The sequence below is a fragment of the Sus scrofa genome, chromosome 11 (assembly GCF_000003025.6).
Source record: "Sus scrofa isolate TJ Tabasco breed Duroc chromosome 11, Sscrofa11.1, whole genome shotgun sequence".
Lineage (NCBI taxonomy): Eukaryota > Metazoa > Chordata > Mammalia > Artiodactyla > Suidae > Sus > Sus scrofa.
In genome coordinates, this window is record NC_010453.5 from 21,808,531 (window position 1) to 21,828,710 (window position 20,180).

The 20,180-nt window shown below is 43.4% G+C and overlaps 1 protein-coding gene across 2 annotated transcripts in view; it reads right to left on the bottom strand.

Annotated features, from left to right (window-relative positions):
* The window catches only part of COG3 (component of oligomeric golgi complex 3), a 67,753-nt gene extending 49,357 nt beyond the window's left edge, over nucleotides 1-18,396 (bottom strand). Inside the window, exons 1-3 of one of the 2 annotated variants that reach the window (XR_002336675.1) lie at nucleotides 18,057-18,396; nucleotides 5,069-5,215; nucleotides 2,175-2,236 (exon numbers count right to left, since the gene is read on the bottom strand). Coding sequence is in view for 1 of the 2 variants with exons in the window: in XM_021065605.1 (XP_020921264.1) it covers nucleotides 2,175-2,236; nucleotides 5,069-5,215; nucleotides 18,057-18,230 (383 nt within the window). In the remaining variant the exon portion in view is untranslated. The remainder of the gene's footprint in view (nucleotides 1-2,174; nucleotides 2,237-5,068; nucleotides 5,216-18,056) is intronic. The other variant, XM_021065605.1, reaches the window with a different exon arrangement.

Sequence of the window (20,180 nt, forward strand, 5' to 3'; positions counted from 1 at the left end):
GAAATGTACCAAAAAACATGTCACAAACTATTTCAAAACTTAAGAAGGAAAATCACTCAAACTATGAACAACAAAAGGAATCAACCTTAAAGCCATAACCTATCTTTCCACATGCAGAGCAATAAATCAAGGGCTCAACTTTCAAAGTCTGAGACACCAGGGCCATCTCAAGGCATCAAGGGGTCCAACCTTCAGGTCACTTCTGCTTTCTAGAGATGATGTGATGTCACAGAAAGAATTTTGGACTTGGCGTTAGAAGACCTGAGTCCAAGTCCCAGCTCTGCCCAAGTCTCCATGACATTAGGCAAGTACTTAACATTTCCAGGCCTCAGTTTACTCACTTGTAAAATGGGAATAATATCTTTCCTTATAGAGTCGCTATGAAGAGCAAATGAAATCATACATCAAAGAGCCTAACACAGGAGTTCCCGTTGTGGCGCAGCGGAAACAAATCTGACTAGGAACCATGAGGTTGCGGGTTCGATCCCTGGCCTCGCTCAGTGGGTTAAGGATCTGGTGTTGCCATGAGCTGTGTGTAGGTCGCAGATGAGGCTCGGATCTGGTGTGGCTGTGGTTGTGGGGTAGGCCGGCAGCTGTAGCTCCAATGAGACCCCTAGCCTAGGAACCTCCATGTGTCAAGGATGAGGCCTTAAAAAAATACAAAAAAAAAAAGGAGCCTAACACAATGTCTAGCAATAGCAGTCACCTAATCAATGTTAAATGATGTAAATGTTCAACTCACAGTCTCCAGATCAGCTAGAAACCATACAGTCACTTCCCCAGTCCCATCCATATACACAAACAAAACACACGGTCAACACCCAGCCTAGCCGGCCATCCCTAAAGGCTCTTGGGTCTCTCCCTCTAAAGAAAAGCAACATGAAGTTCCCATCGTGGCTCAGTGGAAACGAACTGACTAGCATCCAAGAGGACACAGGTTCAATCCTGGCCTCACTCAGTGGGTTAAAGATCCGGTGTTGCTCTGAGCTGTGGTGTACACCATAGATGCAGCTTGGATCTGGTACTGCTGTTGCTGTGGCTGTGGTGTAGGCCAGCAGCTAGGGCTCTGATTTGACCCCTAGCCTGGGAACCTCCATATGCCGAGGGTGAGGCCCTAAAAAAAGACAAAAAAGAAGTAAAGAAAGGCAACAAACACCACAGAGTTCCTGACAAAACTCCCACTTGATCCCAAGCACTTTCTAGAGCTTAAGAAGCAATGTCTAGGAGTTCCCGTCGTGGCGCAGTGGTTAACGAATCCGACTAAGAACCATGAGGTTGCAGGTTTGATCCCTGCCCTTGCTCAGTGGGTTAACAATCCGGTGTTGCCGTGAGCTGTGGTGTAGGTTGCAGATGCGGCTCGGATCCCGCGTTGCTGTGGCTCTGGTGTAGGCCGGTGGCTGCAGCTCCGATTCGACCCCTAGCCTGGGAACGTCCACATGCCGTGGGAGCGGCCCAAGAAATGGCAAAAAGACAAAAAAAAAAAAAAAAAAGCAATGTCTAGGAGTTCCCGTTGTGGCTCAGTGGTTAACAAATCCGACTAGGAACCATGAGGTTGCGGTTTGATGCCTGGGAACCTCCACATGCTGCGGGAGCAGCCCAAGAAAATAAGAAAATGGCAAAAAGACCAAAAAAAAAAAAAAAAAAAAAAAGAAGAAGAAGAAGCAATGTCTGCTCCTCCAAACCTATTAATTACAAAGTAACTTTTTTTAATCAGCTTCCAATGCCAGCTGACCCAAATCCTTTTAGGTATTCTTAAAGAAAATGTTGCTATTTAGGAGTTCCCGTCGTGGCGCAGTGGTTAACGAATCCGACTAGGAAGCATGAGGTTGCGGGTTCGATCCCTGCCCTTGCTCAGTGGGTTAACGATCCGGCGTTGCTGTGAGCTGTGGTGTAGGTTGCAGACGCGGCTCGGATCCCGCGTTGCTGTGGCTCTGGCGTAGGCCAGTGGCTACAGCTCCGATTAGACCCCTAGCCTGGGAACCTCCATATGCCGCGGGAGCGGCCCAAGAAATAGCAACAATGACAACAACAACAACAAAGACAAAAAAAAAAAGAAAAGAAAATGTTGCTGTTTAAAGTCTTCTTCGTACCTTAATTTTGTTTAAAGACACAGATCAGATAGCCTTCAGATGATCTAAAAATCAGCATAGCCAACAAATAGAAGGGCCACATACCTATATTTACTTTCTTCATCCTGATCCATCTGAGTTTGTAGCTTTGCAAACCATGAGAAAAACTGGAAAAACAGAGTATAATGTCAACAAAACTAAAAGAGACAAAATACAAAGTGGCTGTAAGCTAAAATAAGTCAAAAGGGTAAAAACAAATAAGTCTTATTGTTTGGGGCTCAGACATTAACAGTTTTAAGCCAGGAGATGATAATTTAATTGCATGGTAAGTGTCTACATGCTAGGAAAAGCAAAGTATATTAAAAACACTGGCCATTTCCAGAGTCAAATAAGGAAGAGTATTAATAAGACAATGGGTAGAAATAAGTAGTTCTTCCCAAGAGGCTAATGCCTACTTTCTAGTTTGCCGAATTTGAGTAGATAACACAGGGCTTTGGGTAATTATTAATATTAAGGTTATCTAATAATAATTGTGAGAATATAAGCTCAGAAATAATATAAAAGAGTGATGTAAAAACATGGACTCTTTGGAGTTGCCATCAAGGTACAGTGGGTTAAGAATCCAACTGCAGGAGTTCCTGCTGTGGCTCAGCGGGTTAAGGACCCAACGCTGTCTCTGTGAGAATGTAGGTTCCATCTCTGGCCTCGCTCAGAGGGTTAAGGATCCGGCACTGCTGTAAGCTGCAGCGTTGGTTGCAGATGCAGCTCAGATCTGGTGTTGCCGTGGCTGTGGCGTAGGCCAGCAGCTGTAGCTCCAATTTGATCCCTAGCCCAGGAACTTTCACGTGCTGCAGGAAAAAAATCCAACTGCAGCAGCTCAAGTTGCTGTGGAGACATGGGCTTGATCCCCAGCCCAGAGAAGTGGGTTAAAAGATCCAGTGCTGCTGCAGGGTTCAGCCCCTGCCCTGGGAACTTCCATATGCCAAGGGTGTAGCCCTAAAATGAAAAATAAATAAATAAATAAATAAATAATGAATATAAATAAATAAATAAGAACAAACATGGACTTTTCCATCAAGTAAATGTGTGTTTGAATTGTGGGTCTACTATCAAGTCGTACACTTGAAATGAGATCATTTATTGCATGTTAAATATAACTCAATATATTAGTTTTAATTTAAAGAGAGAGGTGTGGAGTTCCCATTGTGGCGCAGCAGAAACGAATCCGACTAGGAACACGAGGTTGAGGGTTCGCTCCTTTGCTTCGCTCAGTGAGTGAAGGATCCAGCCTTGCTGTGAGCTGTGGTGTAGGTCGCAGACACGGCTCAGATCCTGTGTTGCTGTGGCTGTGGTGTAGGCCGGCAGCTGCAGCTCCAATTGGACCCCTAGCCTGGGAACCTCCATATGCCTCGAGTGTGGCCCTAAAAAGCAAAAATAAAAATAAAAAATAAAATAAAGAGAGGCGTTAAAGTGCAAATTTAATCCAGGAGGGTTTTTTTCCAATAGCTTAAATAAATTCACAGACATGATACAAGATTATCATCCATAATTCTCAAGTGGGAGTCAGAGTCAAAGGTATGCTTTATTTTCTCAAGATATTACACTCGCCAAGTACTTTGGCTTTCGTTTTCTGAACATTGTGTGCCTGTCACGTACAGCATTTACACGTATTATCAAATTTAATTCTCACAAAAGTCCTATGAAATAAGGACATAATGTTTCTTGTTTTACACATAAGGACACTAAAGACCTGAGAAGATAAGTAATTTGCCTAAGTTCACAGAGATGGTAAGTGATGGGAGTGACCTGCAGATCCAGGGCGGCCTAACTCTTCATCACTTTGCAGCACAGCCACTCTCAACTCACGCTCTGTGCAATTCAGCACATCTGCCTAATGTTTCACTTGGTAAATGGCTCAGCTTGGATTCTTACCAGGACAGAAAAAAAGGAGAAAGAGGAAAAGCAGAAGAAACTACTGCATATTTAAGTTTATAACGGGGAATAAACAAAAACCAAGAGAAGATTACACATACCAAATTGCTAAAAAATAACTATGAGCGTTTGGGGGGGTGGTTTTGCATGTGTGCATGTGCTCACGCACATCTGTGCTGAGGGACATATTAACACAGACATACTCTGGGAGGAGGTCAAAAGGGCCTAAAATATTAAAACCTTAATAAATATATCGGAATTCCCGTCGTGGCGCAGTGGTTAATGAATCCGACTAGGAACCATGAGGTTGCAGGTTCGGTCCCTGCCCTTGCTCAGTGGGTTAAGGATCCGGCGTTGCCATGAGCTGTGGTGTAGGTTGCAGACTCGGCTCGGATCCCACGTTGCTGTGGCTCTGGCGTAGGCCGGTGGCTACAGCTCCGATTAGACCCCTAGCCTGGGAACCTCCATATGCCGTGGGAGGGGCCCAAAGAAATAGCAAAAAGACAAAAAAAAAAAAAAATCGACATCCAATTTGGAATATCATATTTTTATCTGTTCTGCAAATAAAATTGGGCAATAGAGTCAATTAAAACACTTAAGGAGGCGTTCCTGTTGTGGCTCAACAGGAACATACCTGACCAGTATCCATAAGGACTCGGGTTCGACCCGACCTCACTCAGTGGGTTAAGGATCCGGCATTGCCATGACCTGTGGTGTAGGTCATAGACGAGGCTCGGATCCATGTTGTGGCTGTGGTGTAGGCCAGCAGCTATAGCTCTAATTTGACTGCTAGCCTGGAGTGTGGCCCTAAAAAAATAAATAAAAAATAAGAATGTTCCAGAAAGAGACACTGCTTTGGGAAAGATCCCCAGTGTTCTCCTTACTTGCCACAAGTAATATAACCTTCCTTCTCCTGCAAGAAAAAAAAAGAAAAGAACATTCTAGAAAGATTGTATTTTAACCACAGCTTCCATCGTTCAGAACTTTTAATTAGGACCTTTTTTATTAGCCCTGTCTTGAGACATTTAAAACAATCAAACATCCTTAGAAATAACACTGCTATTCACCTGCTGTGCAGTTTCGATTCTTTCGTCTTTCATTTCTAAGGAGGCAAATCCTTTCAAGAGAATGTCTTCTGTAGATTCGGGCACTACTGAAGTCTGTGCAATGGGCAGCGAGTGGGTTGTTAAACTGCACAAGTCTTCAATTGGGAGCTTGAAAAAAAAAAAGAGCCACAAAGATATTCAAATAACTTGAAAATTTTCTGAACTTAACTGAACATTAGGATTCCATCTCGGGTGTTTTGAAAGAGAAAGCAATGTCTTCTATTAAATTATCTGAGGTTAATAAGTGCCATACCACACTAATACTCATAATTAGGCTCTCTCTATATTCAGTGCTAACCTCAAAATGTAAACATGACACCTGGGAGTTCCCATTGTGGCTCTGTAGGTTAAGAACCTGACTAATATCCATGAGGACATGGGTTCAATCCCTGGCCTGGCTCAGTGGGTTAAGAATCTGGCGCTGCCGCAAGCTGTGACACAAAGTCACAGATTTGTCTCAGATCTGGTGATGCCGTGGTTGTGGTGTAGGCTGGCCTAGCCTGGGAACTTCCGTGTGCCACAGGTGCAGCCCTAAAAAGGCAATAAACAAAACAAAACAAAATGTAAACATGATACCAATATCCCACCATTAGTAAAGTATGGTTTTTGAGTTACCTTTCAGAAACTGGTGGTAGACTTGTACTAATCCACACACATTTCCTTACTGGAACCGCTTGTTCCAGGAAGGCAAAGCCTGCATGCTAATGAAAGTAGCTGGCTGTCTCCAGTATTGACACAAAGGCCTGACCTCGTTAATACCAACCAACAGAAAACAGAGCATAGGGAGTACACTGGTGGTCTAGTGGTTAGGACTCAGGTTCAATCCCTCATTTGGGAACTGAGATCCCACATCAAGCCACTGTACGCTGCAGCCAAAAAAAGAAAGAAATTGCACCAAAGAATTAACTACCAACAACTGTACCTCCTACTATTTCTATACCACTGACACACTTCACCCATATCTCACTGCTGACAAATTCTGAAACACCTAAACAGAAAGAATTTCAGAGTTTCCCATCAGTTTCCGAGGAGCCTCACTTCGATGCCATCAGGTCCACAATATTTTCTAGTCTCCACTACCAAAGAGAGTCCATGTGTTAATTTACCTGGAGTCACACAGATAAACTGTTTTTAGACCTCAAAGAAAAGGAGTATAAATGCTAGAGAAGGTAAAAGGGCCTGTTTCATTTCAATCCCGGTTTTCAGAGCTTAGGGCATGACATCTAAACTCGAGCATTATAAGACCTTAACCCAAGGCCTTGGAAAATTGCCTCCTATTTTTTTAGATATAGAAATTTCAACAGTATTTTTCTCTTCAAAGCTAACGTAAAATAAGCTAGATGCAAAACTGCACCATCATTAATTTAAAAATACAACCCTTTACACATAGGGGGTTTTGTACCTGGGTTCAACTGGGGCTGTACCTTTGGGCATGTGACAGTTGGCCTGTCTGGAACCCTGCTTCGGCTCACTTAGAAGCTCTGATACAACAGGCAAATTACTTAATGCTTCTAAGTATCCGTTTCTTCTCTGTAAAATAGGAATGACATTATCTGTGTCATGATGCCATTGTGAAAAGAAGGAAACATATGTGGGAAAACAGGCTTCTTGGACCACTGGGAAGCTGCAGAGCGGAAAAAAAATTGTTCAGAAAGGTCTTTGATCTGCTTTCTCCCCACAAATGAGTCTGACTCAAGAGGGCCCTGGTTGGATGCAAGTATGTCTTGTTAAGGGCCTCACTTGTTCATTTAATTTCTTCCGGAATGGTGACTCAATCCCTGAGTATAAAAAGACTGCTGGGCAGTAAGAACTAAGTTTCTGAAATCTGGTGAGAACCTATCTTGAGTCTAGGGTGTCACTGTGTGCTGCCACCAGAGGTTCTGAGGACAGAGGGAGCTGAGCAGAGCTAAGTCCACCTGCTCATGGGCTGTGCAACCACTCATTACCAACAACGAGCTGTCCCTGTGGGGAGCGAGAGGGACAGGGACACCAGAGACAATGCTACATGTATTCTGCATAATGCCTGCCAAATAGTAATCACAATATAAATTTGAGCTACTGCTGTTTACCATATTATTATTATTATTATTTATTAGCAGCATAACAGTACATAAGTTTGTTTCTGAAATTTAATTAAAGGATAGTTGATTTGCAATTACCATGATGGATTTATTACAGGTGATTTACAATGTACTAGTTTTTGGTGTATAGCAAAGTGATTCAGTTGTACATACAAATATATATATATAGTTGTATTTGTACTTCAGAAAAGAATCTGAAATATATATTTAAATATACACAAATAAATCAAATTTATATATACATATATAAATATATATTTCAGATTCTTTTCTAAGTTACTACAAGATATTAAATACACTTCCCTGTGCTATACTGTAGGCCTTGCTGTTTATTTTACATACGGTAGTTTGTATTTGTTAATTCCAAACTCCTTATTTCTCCCTCCCCCTTTTCCCCTCTGGTAACCATAAATTCGTTTTCTATGTCTGTGAATCAGCTTGGTAAATAAGTTCATTTGTATCTTTTTTTTTTTTTTTTTGTCTTTTTAGGGCCCCACGGGCCCCATATGGAGTTTCCCAGGCTAGGGGTTGAATTGGAGCCACAACTGCTGGCCTGCAACACAGCCACAACAACTCAGGATCCAAACTGCATCTGAGACCTACACCACAGCTCATGGCAACACCAGATACTCAACCCACTGAGAGGGGCCAGGGATCCAACCCACATCCTCATGGATACTAGTTGGGTTACCGCTGAGCCACAGTGGGAACTCGCTGTATCATTTATTTTTTATTCCACATATAAGTGATATCATACAGTACGTGTCTTTCTATGTCTGACTTACTTCACTTAGCATGATAATCTCTAAGTCCAGCCATGTTGCTGCAGATGGCATCATTTCATTCTTCTGACGGCTAAGTAATATTCCTGTGTGGTGTGTGACGGCTTCTTTATCCATTCATCTGCCAATGGACACTTCTTATTTATTATAATGATGCTGCTATGAACACGGGGGTGCATGTATCTTTTTGAATTAGTGTTTTCTCCAGATATACATCCAGGAGAGGAATGCAAGATCACACGGTAACTCTAATTTTAGTTTTTTAAGGAACCTCCATACTGTTCTCCATAGTGGCTGCACCAATTTACATTCCCACCAACAGTGTAAGAGAGTTTCCTTGTCAGAGTAAGTAAAGTTATAAAACAGAATCTATACTGATTCTTGAGAACAGAATAGTCTGTAAGCTACCTTTACAAAATCACAGTTTATTGGTAGTAAACTTTAGTTATATATGAACAGATCATGGCAAAATTCAAATACGTAATTCTATCAGCACTGTTTACAGGACACGTGAGGAAGACACAGATCAGGCACATATTTGAAAACTATACCAGAAAGGACACGGAAGCTAGGCTAAAATAAAGAATTCTAGGATGAGCCCAAGCTTTAAAAAAAAAAAAAAAAGAATGCTAGACAGAGTGTTGCTTGCATCCTAATAATAAGAAAAAGGCAAATAATCCAGAAAATCATATTCTTGGATCCATCAGAAAGCTCAGAGTAACCACGTAACTTAAAATCTAGAAAAAGACAGGCGCCTCCAGGCAGAGACAGAGTGAGAGCAAGGGCTCACCATGGCATACCACGGAAAGAGAAGTGACAAATGCCATACAAGTAGGTAAGAAATAGGCTAAAATTTCTTACAAATTGCTCAGTGCTAGAAGGTGAGTGAACACAGAATCCCTGGAAGCCACAGATACCAGGGGCATTTGCATCCACTCAGAGAATCTTCAGAGACCTTCGCCAGGTACTCATTAGAAAGAATAAGGGCAGGTGGGGCAGGCCTAGAAGAGAGGAGGGCTGTGGAAAGTGGGCACAAAGCCCCATCCAGACCCTTCTCCCCAGGGGAACAAAAAATTTAAGACACTGAGAAAGGGGCAGTAAACCTTAGCAACCCTAGGGTAAAGAGGAAGACACACTACAGCCGGGGAAAGGGAAAAGGAAACAACCATTACCCATGGAGGGAAGACAAGAAACAACCCAAGAACCAGAATATCAGAAGTCTCCTCCTGCCAAAGAGAGCAGAATCAGGAAGAAACTTCACCCCCGAGGCCCAGGAGCAAAGGTCCTGCCTAAGACTGAGACAGGAATTGAATTGACAAAAAACTACCACCTACCACCACCAGGTTATAAAGCACCTGCAATGCACTCTTATGGGAGGGACAAAGGCACAGACACCGTCTGAGACTCAGGCACACAGCACACCAAAAGCTGAGGGTTGAGGAGGAAGGTTCAGAAAACCCTGCAGCAACCCAGCCCCAACACGAGGCAAAAAGTATCAGTCGAGAAATTGGAAGCCAGCAGTAACCAGAATAACAAAACCCAAATCTAGCTCAATTCTCACTAGACTGACCCAACCCCATACACTAACAACCTAACGGAAGACGCGTACTCATTTTCCAGCATTCATACTATTTTCCTCATTCTTACATGTCCTGCAAACAATGCCCAGTATTCAACCAAAAATTACATGAAAAAGAAAAGGAATAATTAAGAAAAAAAACTCACTGTCAAGAGGCGAAGCACTCAACAGTGCCAGACTTATGATCTGGATATTGGAACTGTCAAATAAGAAATGTAAAATAACTGTGGCTAATATGTCATAGGCTCTGATATAAAATATAAATAAAATGAATGAAAAGATGCAGAATTTGCAGAAAAAATGAAAACCATACATGTCAAATAGAAATGCTAGAAATAACCATTACTGCAACAGAGATGAGGAACACCTGCAATGGACTCATCAGTACACGTAACATAGCTAAGGAAAGAATCAGTGAACTTGAAGACAGGTCAATAGAAATCAACCCAAATTAAACATAAAGAAGAAACAGAGTGGGAAAATAAGAAGTAAACACAATATCCAAGAACTGTGGGAAGATATCAAATGATCCAATATATGTGTAATCTTGAATCTCAAAATAAGAAGAGAACAGAGGAGAAGAGATATTTAAAGAAGTTGAGGATCTTCCAAAAATAATGAAAGACACCAAACTACATTTCTGAGAAGCTTAGAAAATCCCTATCAGAGTATACACCCACCCCCCCACACACACATACACACCTAGACACATCATATTCAAACTTCTGAAAATCAAAGTCAAAGAGAAAACCTTAAGGTAGTCAGAGGTAAAAAAGACACATCATATACAAGGAACAAAAATAAGAATTACAGCAGACTTATCTGAAATTACGCAAATCAGGAGACAAGAGACCAACATCTTTTAAGTGATGAAAGGAAAAAAAATGTCCATCAAGAATTCGTACCTAGTGAGAATTTTTTTTAATGAAAGAGTTTAAACAAAGTTTGACAAAGTTTAAACAAAGTTGAGAAAATGCATTTCCAGCAGACCTGTATTACAAGATATGTTAAAGAAGCCTCTTCAGACATATGAAATACAACAGCAGATGAAAAGGTAGATCTATCCCATCAACCCCTCCAAAAAAACTGAAACGCTCTAAAAATGCTTAAAATAAAGGTAAGTATGATAATTTTTCTTATTTTTAATCACTCAAAGATAAATGTCTACACTTGTGATAGAACATGATGGAATATGAGAAAAAGAATGTATATATATACATACATATATCTATGTATGTATATATATATTAAAAAAACTGAGTTACTTTGCTATAAAGCAGAAATTGACAGAATATTGTAAATCAACTATAACAAAAAAAATTTTTAAAGATAAATGTCAAAAGCGAAAAGAGTAGCAATGTATGACAAGCTTACAGTATATGTAAAAGTAAAATGCATGACAACAATAGCACAGAGAGAGAAAGGAAGAATTGGAAGCATACTGTTGTAAGACTCTTACACACTAAGTAATATAACATTTAAAGGTATACTGTGACTAATTAAAGAAAAAACTTATAAACCTTAGGCAATCAAAATACTGAAGACCCACTGTTCCCGTTGTGGCTCAATGGAAATGAACCCAACTAGTATCCAGGAGGATTCGATTTCAATCCCTGTGCTCCCTCAGTGGGTCAAGGATTCTGCGTTGTTGTGGCTGCCGTGTAGGCCCTCAGCTGTAGCTCTGATTCGACCCCTAGCCTAGGAACTTCCATATGCCGCAGGTGAATCTGAGCTGTAGCTGCAGGCCTACACCACAGCAACATCTGATCGGAGCCGCATCTGTGACCTACACTGCAGCTTGTGACAAGGCTGGATCCTTAACCCACTGAGTGAGGCTGGAGGCCAGGGACTGAACCCAAATCCTCATGGACATTAGTCAGATTCTTAACCTACTGAGTCACAGTGGCAACTCCTGGTTATAAATGTATCTTTAAAAGTAATGTAGATCAGGAGTTCCCATCGTGGCTCAGTGGAAAGAAATCTGACTAGCATCCACGAGGATGTAGGTTAGATCCCTGGCCTTGCTCAGTGGGTGAAGGATCCGGTGCTGCCGTGAGCTATGGAATGAAGGTCGCAGATGTGGCTCGGATCTGGCATGGCTGTGGCTGTGGCGCAGGCTGACAGCCGCAGCTCTAATTCAACCCCTAGCCTGGGAACCTCCCTATGCCTTGGGTGCAGCTCTAAGGAAAACAAAAAAAGTGATGTGGCTCAATGTCAAAACCACAGTTGTGACAGCACATACTTACAGTTTTGCAAAATGAAAAAGTATGTAACAATCCCATTCTCCTGTCAGAGTTCATGAGGCCTTCCAACATATAATTCTGTACTACCTCATAATATATAACAAATTCCAGATTAAAAAATCATTTCCCACAATCGTTTGTAATAGATATTGCAGTCTTTTAAAACCTACCTATTTGAACAGGTAAAAATTCACATGGCACAAACTCAATGGATATGCAATGAAAAGTCTTCTTCCCACGGACCCATTCCCCAGCCAGCCAGCTCCCTCCTCAGGGGCTCCCACTGTGAACTACTTTGGCATGAAGCTTTCCTAAGACAGTCTATGTATATACAACAGAAGCGCACCTTTTTTTAACCCAAACGACAGTATACTACATGCACCATACTTTTTTCATTTGATATGCAGCTTTTTTTTTTTTTTTTTTTTTTTTTTTTGTCTTTTTAGGGCCTCCATAGTTCACCGCAACGCCGGATCCTTAACCCACTAAGCGAGGCCAAGGATCTAACTTGAAACCTCATGGTTCCTAGTCGGATTCGTTTCCGCTGCGCCACGAGGGGAACTCCGGGAAAAGATGGAATTAATTTTCTTAGAGTCTAAGACTCTATTTTCTTAGACTCTAAGAATTTATTTTCTTTAGATTCTAACTCTCTGCCGTTAAGTTCTAAAGGGCCATTATTTTAAATGTCCAGGGGGACAGAATGATGAAGTGAAAAGCAAGTCACCCTCTTCCCCTCTTCGCAGAGCAATACAAATGTTTACAATTTGAATCTGGCGTTGCCGTGAGCTGTGGTGTAGGTCACAGATTTGGCTCAGATCCCACGATGCTGTGGCTGTGGCGCAGGCCGGTGGTTACAGCCCCGATTAGACCCCGAGCCTGGGAACCTCCATGTGCCGCAGGAGCGGCTCAAGAAAAGACAAAAAGACAAAAAAAAAAAAAGTGGAATTGCTAAGTCAAATGTTTACAATTTGAGAATTATGTCTAAGAAATTGGAGGACAAAATAAAGACCTTTCAAAGAAGGAACCAAAGAGATAGTTTGCAACTTTTATCAATCCTCTTTTACAGAAATTATTCAAGACACATGAATGTATTTTCTATTCCAAATCATCAGAAGAGTTAAAATGAAACGTAGCCTCCTTTTCCAACCTCCACTTGTAACTACTCTGCTTTCAACATTGTCGTGGGTTCCTCTGTTAACTCTAAAACACCGATTCAGAGCACTGTGTTTTAATTCATCAATTTAAGGTCCCACCTACTGACTCCTCTCCATGAAAAATGAAGAAATGAGGACGCTCATATTTCCTTCTACATGTACTCTCAAATTCTATCACCTATACCATCTCTTTTCTAAAATGTCAAAATCTGTAATATTACAGTTTTCTGGTGGCCTAGCAGGTTAAGGATGGAGCCTTGGCACTGCTGTGGAGCGGGTTCAATCCCCGGGCCAGGAACTTCTGCATGCAGTGGACACTGCCAAAATAAAATAAAATGTGTATGTTTACAGCTTGTTCTGTTATTAAGTCTTTAGATTCATTTTTAAAAGGACAGGACATGCTTCCTGACTTTCATAAATTAGTAAAACTGCAGATTTATTGGCACCATCTTTGTTTTGGGTGTGCCACACAGTTATTATCATGTTGTCAAAAGGATCCAGGGGTGGTGTGCTCAGTCTGTCATTTTGAACAAATATCTTCTAATATATTTTAGAAAATAAACTCATATGAAAACTGGCTACTTGAGAAGGTACTATAGATATTCCAGACATAATCTGTAACCTAGAGGTTGTAAATAAACTTATGCTCATGTATGAAAAAGCATCCTATTGATTACTTCATGCACAAATGACTACTGCCCAATCACCAGGACTTTTAAATATTAGAAGCAGAAAGAGGCTACTTGTTCCTGTTGTCGTGTTCTAATACGAAATCATTTTCTCTCAAACCAAGCAAGAGAGAAGCCACCCTGCCACCACTTCTTTTTTTTTTTTTTTGGTCTTTTTGCTATTCCTTGGGCCGCTCCCGCAGCATAGGGAGGTTCCCAGACTAGGGGTAGAATCGGAGCTGTAGCCACCAGCCTACACCAGAGCCACAGCAATGGGATCCGAGCCGCGTCTGCAACCTACACCACAGCTCATGGCAATGCCGGATCCTTAACCCACTGAGCAAGGGCAGGGACCGAACCCGCAACCTCATGGTTCCTAGTCGGATTCGTTAACCACTGCGCCACGACGGGAACTCCGCCACCACTTCTAAGAACCAATTTTTAAAGTAACAAAACAAGCTGCCTTTTAAGAGCTTATGAGAAGATGCCCCGATGCGGTACATCTGCCCAGCCGACTTCTTTTCTGAAAGCACCTGGAACAGAATGGCCAATCAGGAAGGGTGTGGGGGTGTCACAAACCTTCCTGTTCTGACCCCTCTTTCACGCCTGAAGAAGAGAGGACTGAACACCTGTGTCTCGCTCACACTCCCCCGGCTTCCAGATGGAGCAGACATTTACCACCAGAGAGAGAAGCGCACAGGCTGGGTTCCTGATTGTTGTTCTGGAGAGCTACTACTATACAGGTGACACGAACGGAGACACTAACACATTAAACTAATTACGATAAACTATCAAGCCTTGCCTGACCAGCTGAGCAGGTCTGGGGAAAAAAACAAGCAAATATACCTTCCTCTCCCAAACTTGACTTCTTGCACCATTCTGGGTTGGCGAAAATCATTTTTGTAATCAATCTAATTCATTCATTCCCTAAATGAAACCTGACATTACCGGCTGTGTTTGGTGCAAATCACTGAAGAGGTACAGGTGGAGTCTCAGAACCTCTCAAGACACCGAACCACTTCTTTTTTACCTTTGGTCTGAGTGTCACCTACACCAGCTTAAGATCATAAGGCTCTAATGTGCTCTTTTAAGGCGCTGATCAGCTGGGGAGAAGAGCACCACCAATAACGCAATGCTGGCTGTGTGCACCTCACATACATGACTGAATTCTCACAAGTCGCTGTGAGGCAAGTACTATTATAATCCCCATTTTATAAAGAAGAAAACAGGCTCAGGGAGTTTCTGTCGTGGCTCAGTGGTTAACGAATCTGACTAGGAACCATGAGGTTGTGGGTTCGATCCCTGGCCTTGCTCAGTGGGTTAAGGATCCAGTACTGCCGTGAGCTATGGTGTAGGTTGCAGACGTGGCTCAGATCTGGTGTTGCTACGGCTGTGGTGTAGGCTGGTGGCTACAGCTCCAATTCGACACCTAGCCTGGGAACCTCCACATGCCGCAGAAGCAGCCCTAGAAAAGGCAAAAAGACAAAAAAAAAAAAAAAAAAAAAAAAGAAGAAGAAGAAGAAGAAGAAGAAAAGAGGCTCAGAGAAATATCATGTCTAAGGCCATATAGCCTTTAGGAAAACAACTGTATCGGTAAATTACACATAAATTTCAGGGTAAATTTGCTCAGCATCTTATTAAGTACTACTAAATTCAGCAGAGAGAAAAGGCCCTCACTACTATTAAAAAAAAAAAAAAGAAACAAAAAAATACGTGCCCTGTTTTTTCACCTAATATTCTACTGCAAATTCTCTTACCTAACACCAAATAAAGACGTATAATTTCTTTCCAAGATAGGACTAGTTCTCCTTCATGAAAAAGAAAGCTGTTAACAGCTTCAAGGGGAGTTCCCATTGTAACTCAGTGGTAACAAACCCAACTAGTATCTATGAGGACAGGAGTTCAAGCCCTGGCCTCACTCAGTGCGTTAAAGATCCGGTAGCGTTGGTCACAGATGTGGCTCAGATCCCATGTTGCTGTGGCTGTGGCACAGGCTGGCAGCTACAGCTCCCATTCGACCCCTAGGCTGGGAATTTTCATATGCCACAGGGGCGGCCCTAAAAATACAAAAAACAAAACAAAACAAACAACCAGCTTCATGGTATTTGCTTAGAGTTAGCTCGCTTCTTATTACTTAACTAACTTGCCCAGTTCCAGTCGTTCAGGAAGTAATATATCTCCTGAAAAGTGTGAAACACTACAGAAAATCCTTTAGAGATACACCGGTTGAACAAAATGAAAATTGAGGCATTCTTTCTCGTGCCAAGAGTGGTAGGAGGAAAATAAAACTCGACTCCAAAGTCTTCCCACCAGACATAAACGGGGAAAAGAGGGCTCCAGAAAGCTGGAGAACAGTGAGAACTTCCCCACAAAAATGCCAGGATGGGTAAACAACAGGCGAGGGTTCCACTCTTTTTTTTTTTTTTTTTTTGGTCTTTTTGCCATTTCTTGGGCCGCTCCCACGGCATATGGAGGTTCCCAGGCTAGGGGTCGAATCAGAGCTGTAGCTGCCAGTCTACACCACAGCTCACGGCAACGCCGGATCCTTAACCCACTGAGCAAGGGCAGGGATCGAACCTGCAACCTCATGGTTCCTAGTCAGATTCGTTAACCACTGCGCCACAACGGGAACTCCAAGGGTTCCATTCTCACAGGAATCCAATACCAAGGCTGCAGGTACCAGAAGACCCTCGCTGACTTGCCAAGATCATCCCCTACCCAGGACTCCGCACTGCTTTCTCCTCCAGCTGGTTATTTCTCTAGTCTTTGCAAGGCTGGCTTCTTGTTTTCCATCATGAGTTCTCACCTTAAGCGGATACTTCTCAGAAGCCTCTTCCCTCCTTATCTAAAAGGACACACTTCATTCATTGGTGCCACGCCATCCTGTCTTATTTTCCTTATAGCATGGACCACAGTCTGAACTTACCATCTTTGTGCTTTTTTACAGGCTCATAATCACCATAATTATGCCAGCTCCATGAGGCTAGGGATCTCATTTTTCTTATCTTTCTCGTCTCGATTCCTAGCCCAGGGTGGGCACATCGTACATGTTAAATGACCACAAAAAGGTAGGTAGGTATGATATGGCATAAGAATCAAATAATGGGGTGAAAATGAAGAGATTCCAGTTACTTCACTTCCAATTCTTTCCTTCCTGCTCAATAAGAATGACAGTTTATGACCCCAAACAAAAAAAAAAAAAAAAAAAAAAAAATCGGGTTACTTTTCTCATGGAATATGTTTGCCACAGTTTTGCTGTGAGGTCCAAGCATCCTGCTTTGGTAAGAGACCAAATCAATTACAAACAGACTGGAATATTTATAGAGCAAACAACTTCCATTACCCAGGGCATAAAAGACTGTGATAGCCACACCAAAGCAAATTTCCACCTGCTTCCTCATTTATTTCAAACCCACGTCTACCATAAAATCCCTGAGGTGGACAGAGAAACCCAAGAAAAGAACACCTGCATTTTCCGGCAGAGCATGCAACAGAGAAAGTGGCAAGAACTTTCAAACCAAAGTTCTTAATCTCTAGAGTGCCAGGGCAGGAAAAAAAAAAAGTTAAAGTCTCTATTCAATCTGCCTTTGGTCACAATTCCAAATTGTATAAAAAGAATGCTTCCAACATCCAAAGTAACCATCAGTGGCTAATAAAATAATCTCCCTAAACCCGGTCCTCAAAATAAGAAAAAGTTTTTCAAATAACTGACAATTCATAAAACGTACTACTTGCTATTATTAACTAACTGAACTGAATTCCACAAGCAGTGATAATACATAAGATCTCAAAGGTAACCAGAATTTTAAAAGTTAACATAAAAACTAGCATTATCTAATAATGTACTGACCCAACTTTCAAAGAAAAATTTTTATTGCTTTGCTCTAAGTCAAATATAAATCGGCTCTCCCATTAACCTGTACTCGATCGAGAGCTCACTGCTCAGTGTGCGATGAATGAAACTCACCAGGGATCAACTTTGGTCTCCCCAAGTACCCCTACGGAAAAAGGACGCTAGGCTATTCATTAAGGTGGTTAAATGAATACCCACAGGAGTCTGTCCTGAAGCAAAGCACTTGGGGTTCAGCGCCTTCTCCTTCCGAGAGGCGGTGGGCAGCAGGACCATGTCTCGCTGACACCAGGGACACCGGGGGCAAGAAGCCAGGGCAAGGTTCGGGGCCAACTGTCCCACGTTCAGCGCCACTAGCCACTGGACACCCCCCACTGCCGTCTCCGCGCCAGAGGGGAGAGGTCGGCAGTCCGGAGCGGCACGAGGCCTGACAGCCCAGGAAGGTGAAGGGGCCTCTCCCACCAGAGCTGCCACCGTGACCCGGGAGGAGAGGAGAGACCCTGGACAGGGGTCTCAAGGCCGGGGTCTGCAAGGCCGGGGTCCACCGGCGCGGCAGCGGAGCAGAGCAGCCAGCTCCAGACCGTCACCTCACCTCGGTCGGCACGGGCAGGTCCTCGGCCGCCGCCTTCAGCTCCAGCACCGAGTCTGTCTGCCGGTCCGTCAGCGGCGCCGTAGTGTCCAGTCTTCCATCCCAGAGGGCCAGCTTCTCCCGTGCATCCCGCTCCGCTGCCGCCTCTGGCAGCAGCAGCAGCGCCGCCTCCGCCATCGCTGCCCCCCCTGCGGCCCGCAGCAGCAGCAGCAGCAGGGAGGTGGGGACCCCAACAGAGAGAGGCCCGGGCCACTTCCGGGAGAGCCAGGCCTTCCAGCAGGGCACCGGCGCCGGGGCGGGGCGAGCCAGAACACCCCTGACCCCGGAAGCGCTTCCCCCCTCTGCGTGGGCGGGACTGAGGCCAGGACCGACGTGGCTTTACACGGGGTACAAGCATTTCCGGTTGGAATGTAAACTGAGAAGATGACGAACATAGGCCCTGGCGGAAAAAGAAATGCCCCTACCGGAAGTCTCCTCCTCAAAATAAATAACTTTATTGTTACGTGTTCTTTTTGACAACTGTGCTTAGTAACCCTGAGGGCACCAGTTTTCTTTGGTTCTGGGATCTAATGCTGCTCTCTGCTCACAGCCTAATAGCCTGGCTTGAGTGTGTATATGCTGATTTCCATATTAATATATTAACAATTTCCACAACTTCTCCAACATCCAATGATTCTGCTGTTAGAAACTTAATTTATGAAAACACACAAAACCTCAAAGGTTTGGAGCTCCTGTGTTGGCTCAACCAGACTGGGATCCATGAGCACGCGGGTTCAATCCCCGGCCTTGCTCAGTGGGTTAAGTATCCCGAGTTGCCATGGGCTGTGGTGTGGGTCACAAATGCAGCTATTAGAAGGGCAGGGAAGAAGGAAGCATATGGCAATTCTAAGGTATAAAACACTCACGTTGGGAGTTCCCTGGTAGCCTAGTAGTTAAGGACTGGCGTTATCACTGCTGTGGCTCAGGTTCAGTTCCTGGTCCAGGAACTTTTGCATGCCTCAGATGTGGCACAATTCACACTGATGATTCTGGAACTATATATATACATATATATATATATATATATGTATATATACACACATATATATTTTAAGTATATGAAATGAAAACACATTTAAAAAATCATTCACAGGCTCTGGTTTAAGAAATTCCTGCTGGGGAGTTCCTGTCGTGGCTCAGCGGTGATGATCCCTGGCCCTGTTCAGTGAGTTAAGGATCCCTCGTTGCTATGAGCTGTGTAGGTTGCAGACACAGCTCGGACCCCGAGTGGCTGTGGCTGTGGCTGGTAGCTGCAGCTCTTATTTGACCTCTAACCTGGGAATATTCATATGCTGCAGGCGAGGCCCTAAAAAAAGAAATACAAGAAAAAAAAAAGGAATTCTTGCTGGGGGTTCCCTTGTGGCTCAGTGGGTCAGAATTGTCTCTGGGAAATACCTGCTGCCCTAAAGGCATAGATAGAGGTGAACTTCCCCATTACCTGTTATAAATGTCTGAAACTCCACGTTCCAGAGCCATATCTTTGCTGCTTAAGCCTTTTTAGCCGCTAATGTCTTAGAATAGACCCCTGGAAACGGAAGGATGCCTGAGGGACAAGAGGCAGGGATGGGAACAGAAAGCAGAGGAGGTGGAGACAGACATCCCAAGATCTCCTTCCAGTGGGTACTTCAGTCTCACCCTGGTCAGCCCCACTCAGTGACTAAAATCTGAGCACTGCACAAGACCCTGCTGATGCTCATGTCAGAGTCCACAGTACGTCTCATCTGCTCCTCACTTTAAACCAAGGAGGAAGCTGGTGAAAATCATTACTATTATCTTCATCTAATGAATGAAAAACTGAATCCTAGGGAGGTTTGGCACCTGTTCAGGATACTGGTTAATAAAGGGCAGTCCTGGAGTTCCCATCATGGCTCCATGGTAACGAATGAGACTAGCCTCCATGGGAACCAGGCAGGGTTCGATCCCTGGCCTCGCTCAGTGGGTTAAGGATCTGGTATTGCCATAAGCTGTGTAGTCTGAGGACACAGCTTGGATCTGGCATTGCTGTGGCTGTGGTGTAGGCCAGTGGCTGTAGCTCTGATTCTACCCCTAGCCTGGGGACCTCCATATGCCTCAGGTGCAGCCTTAAAA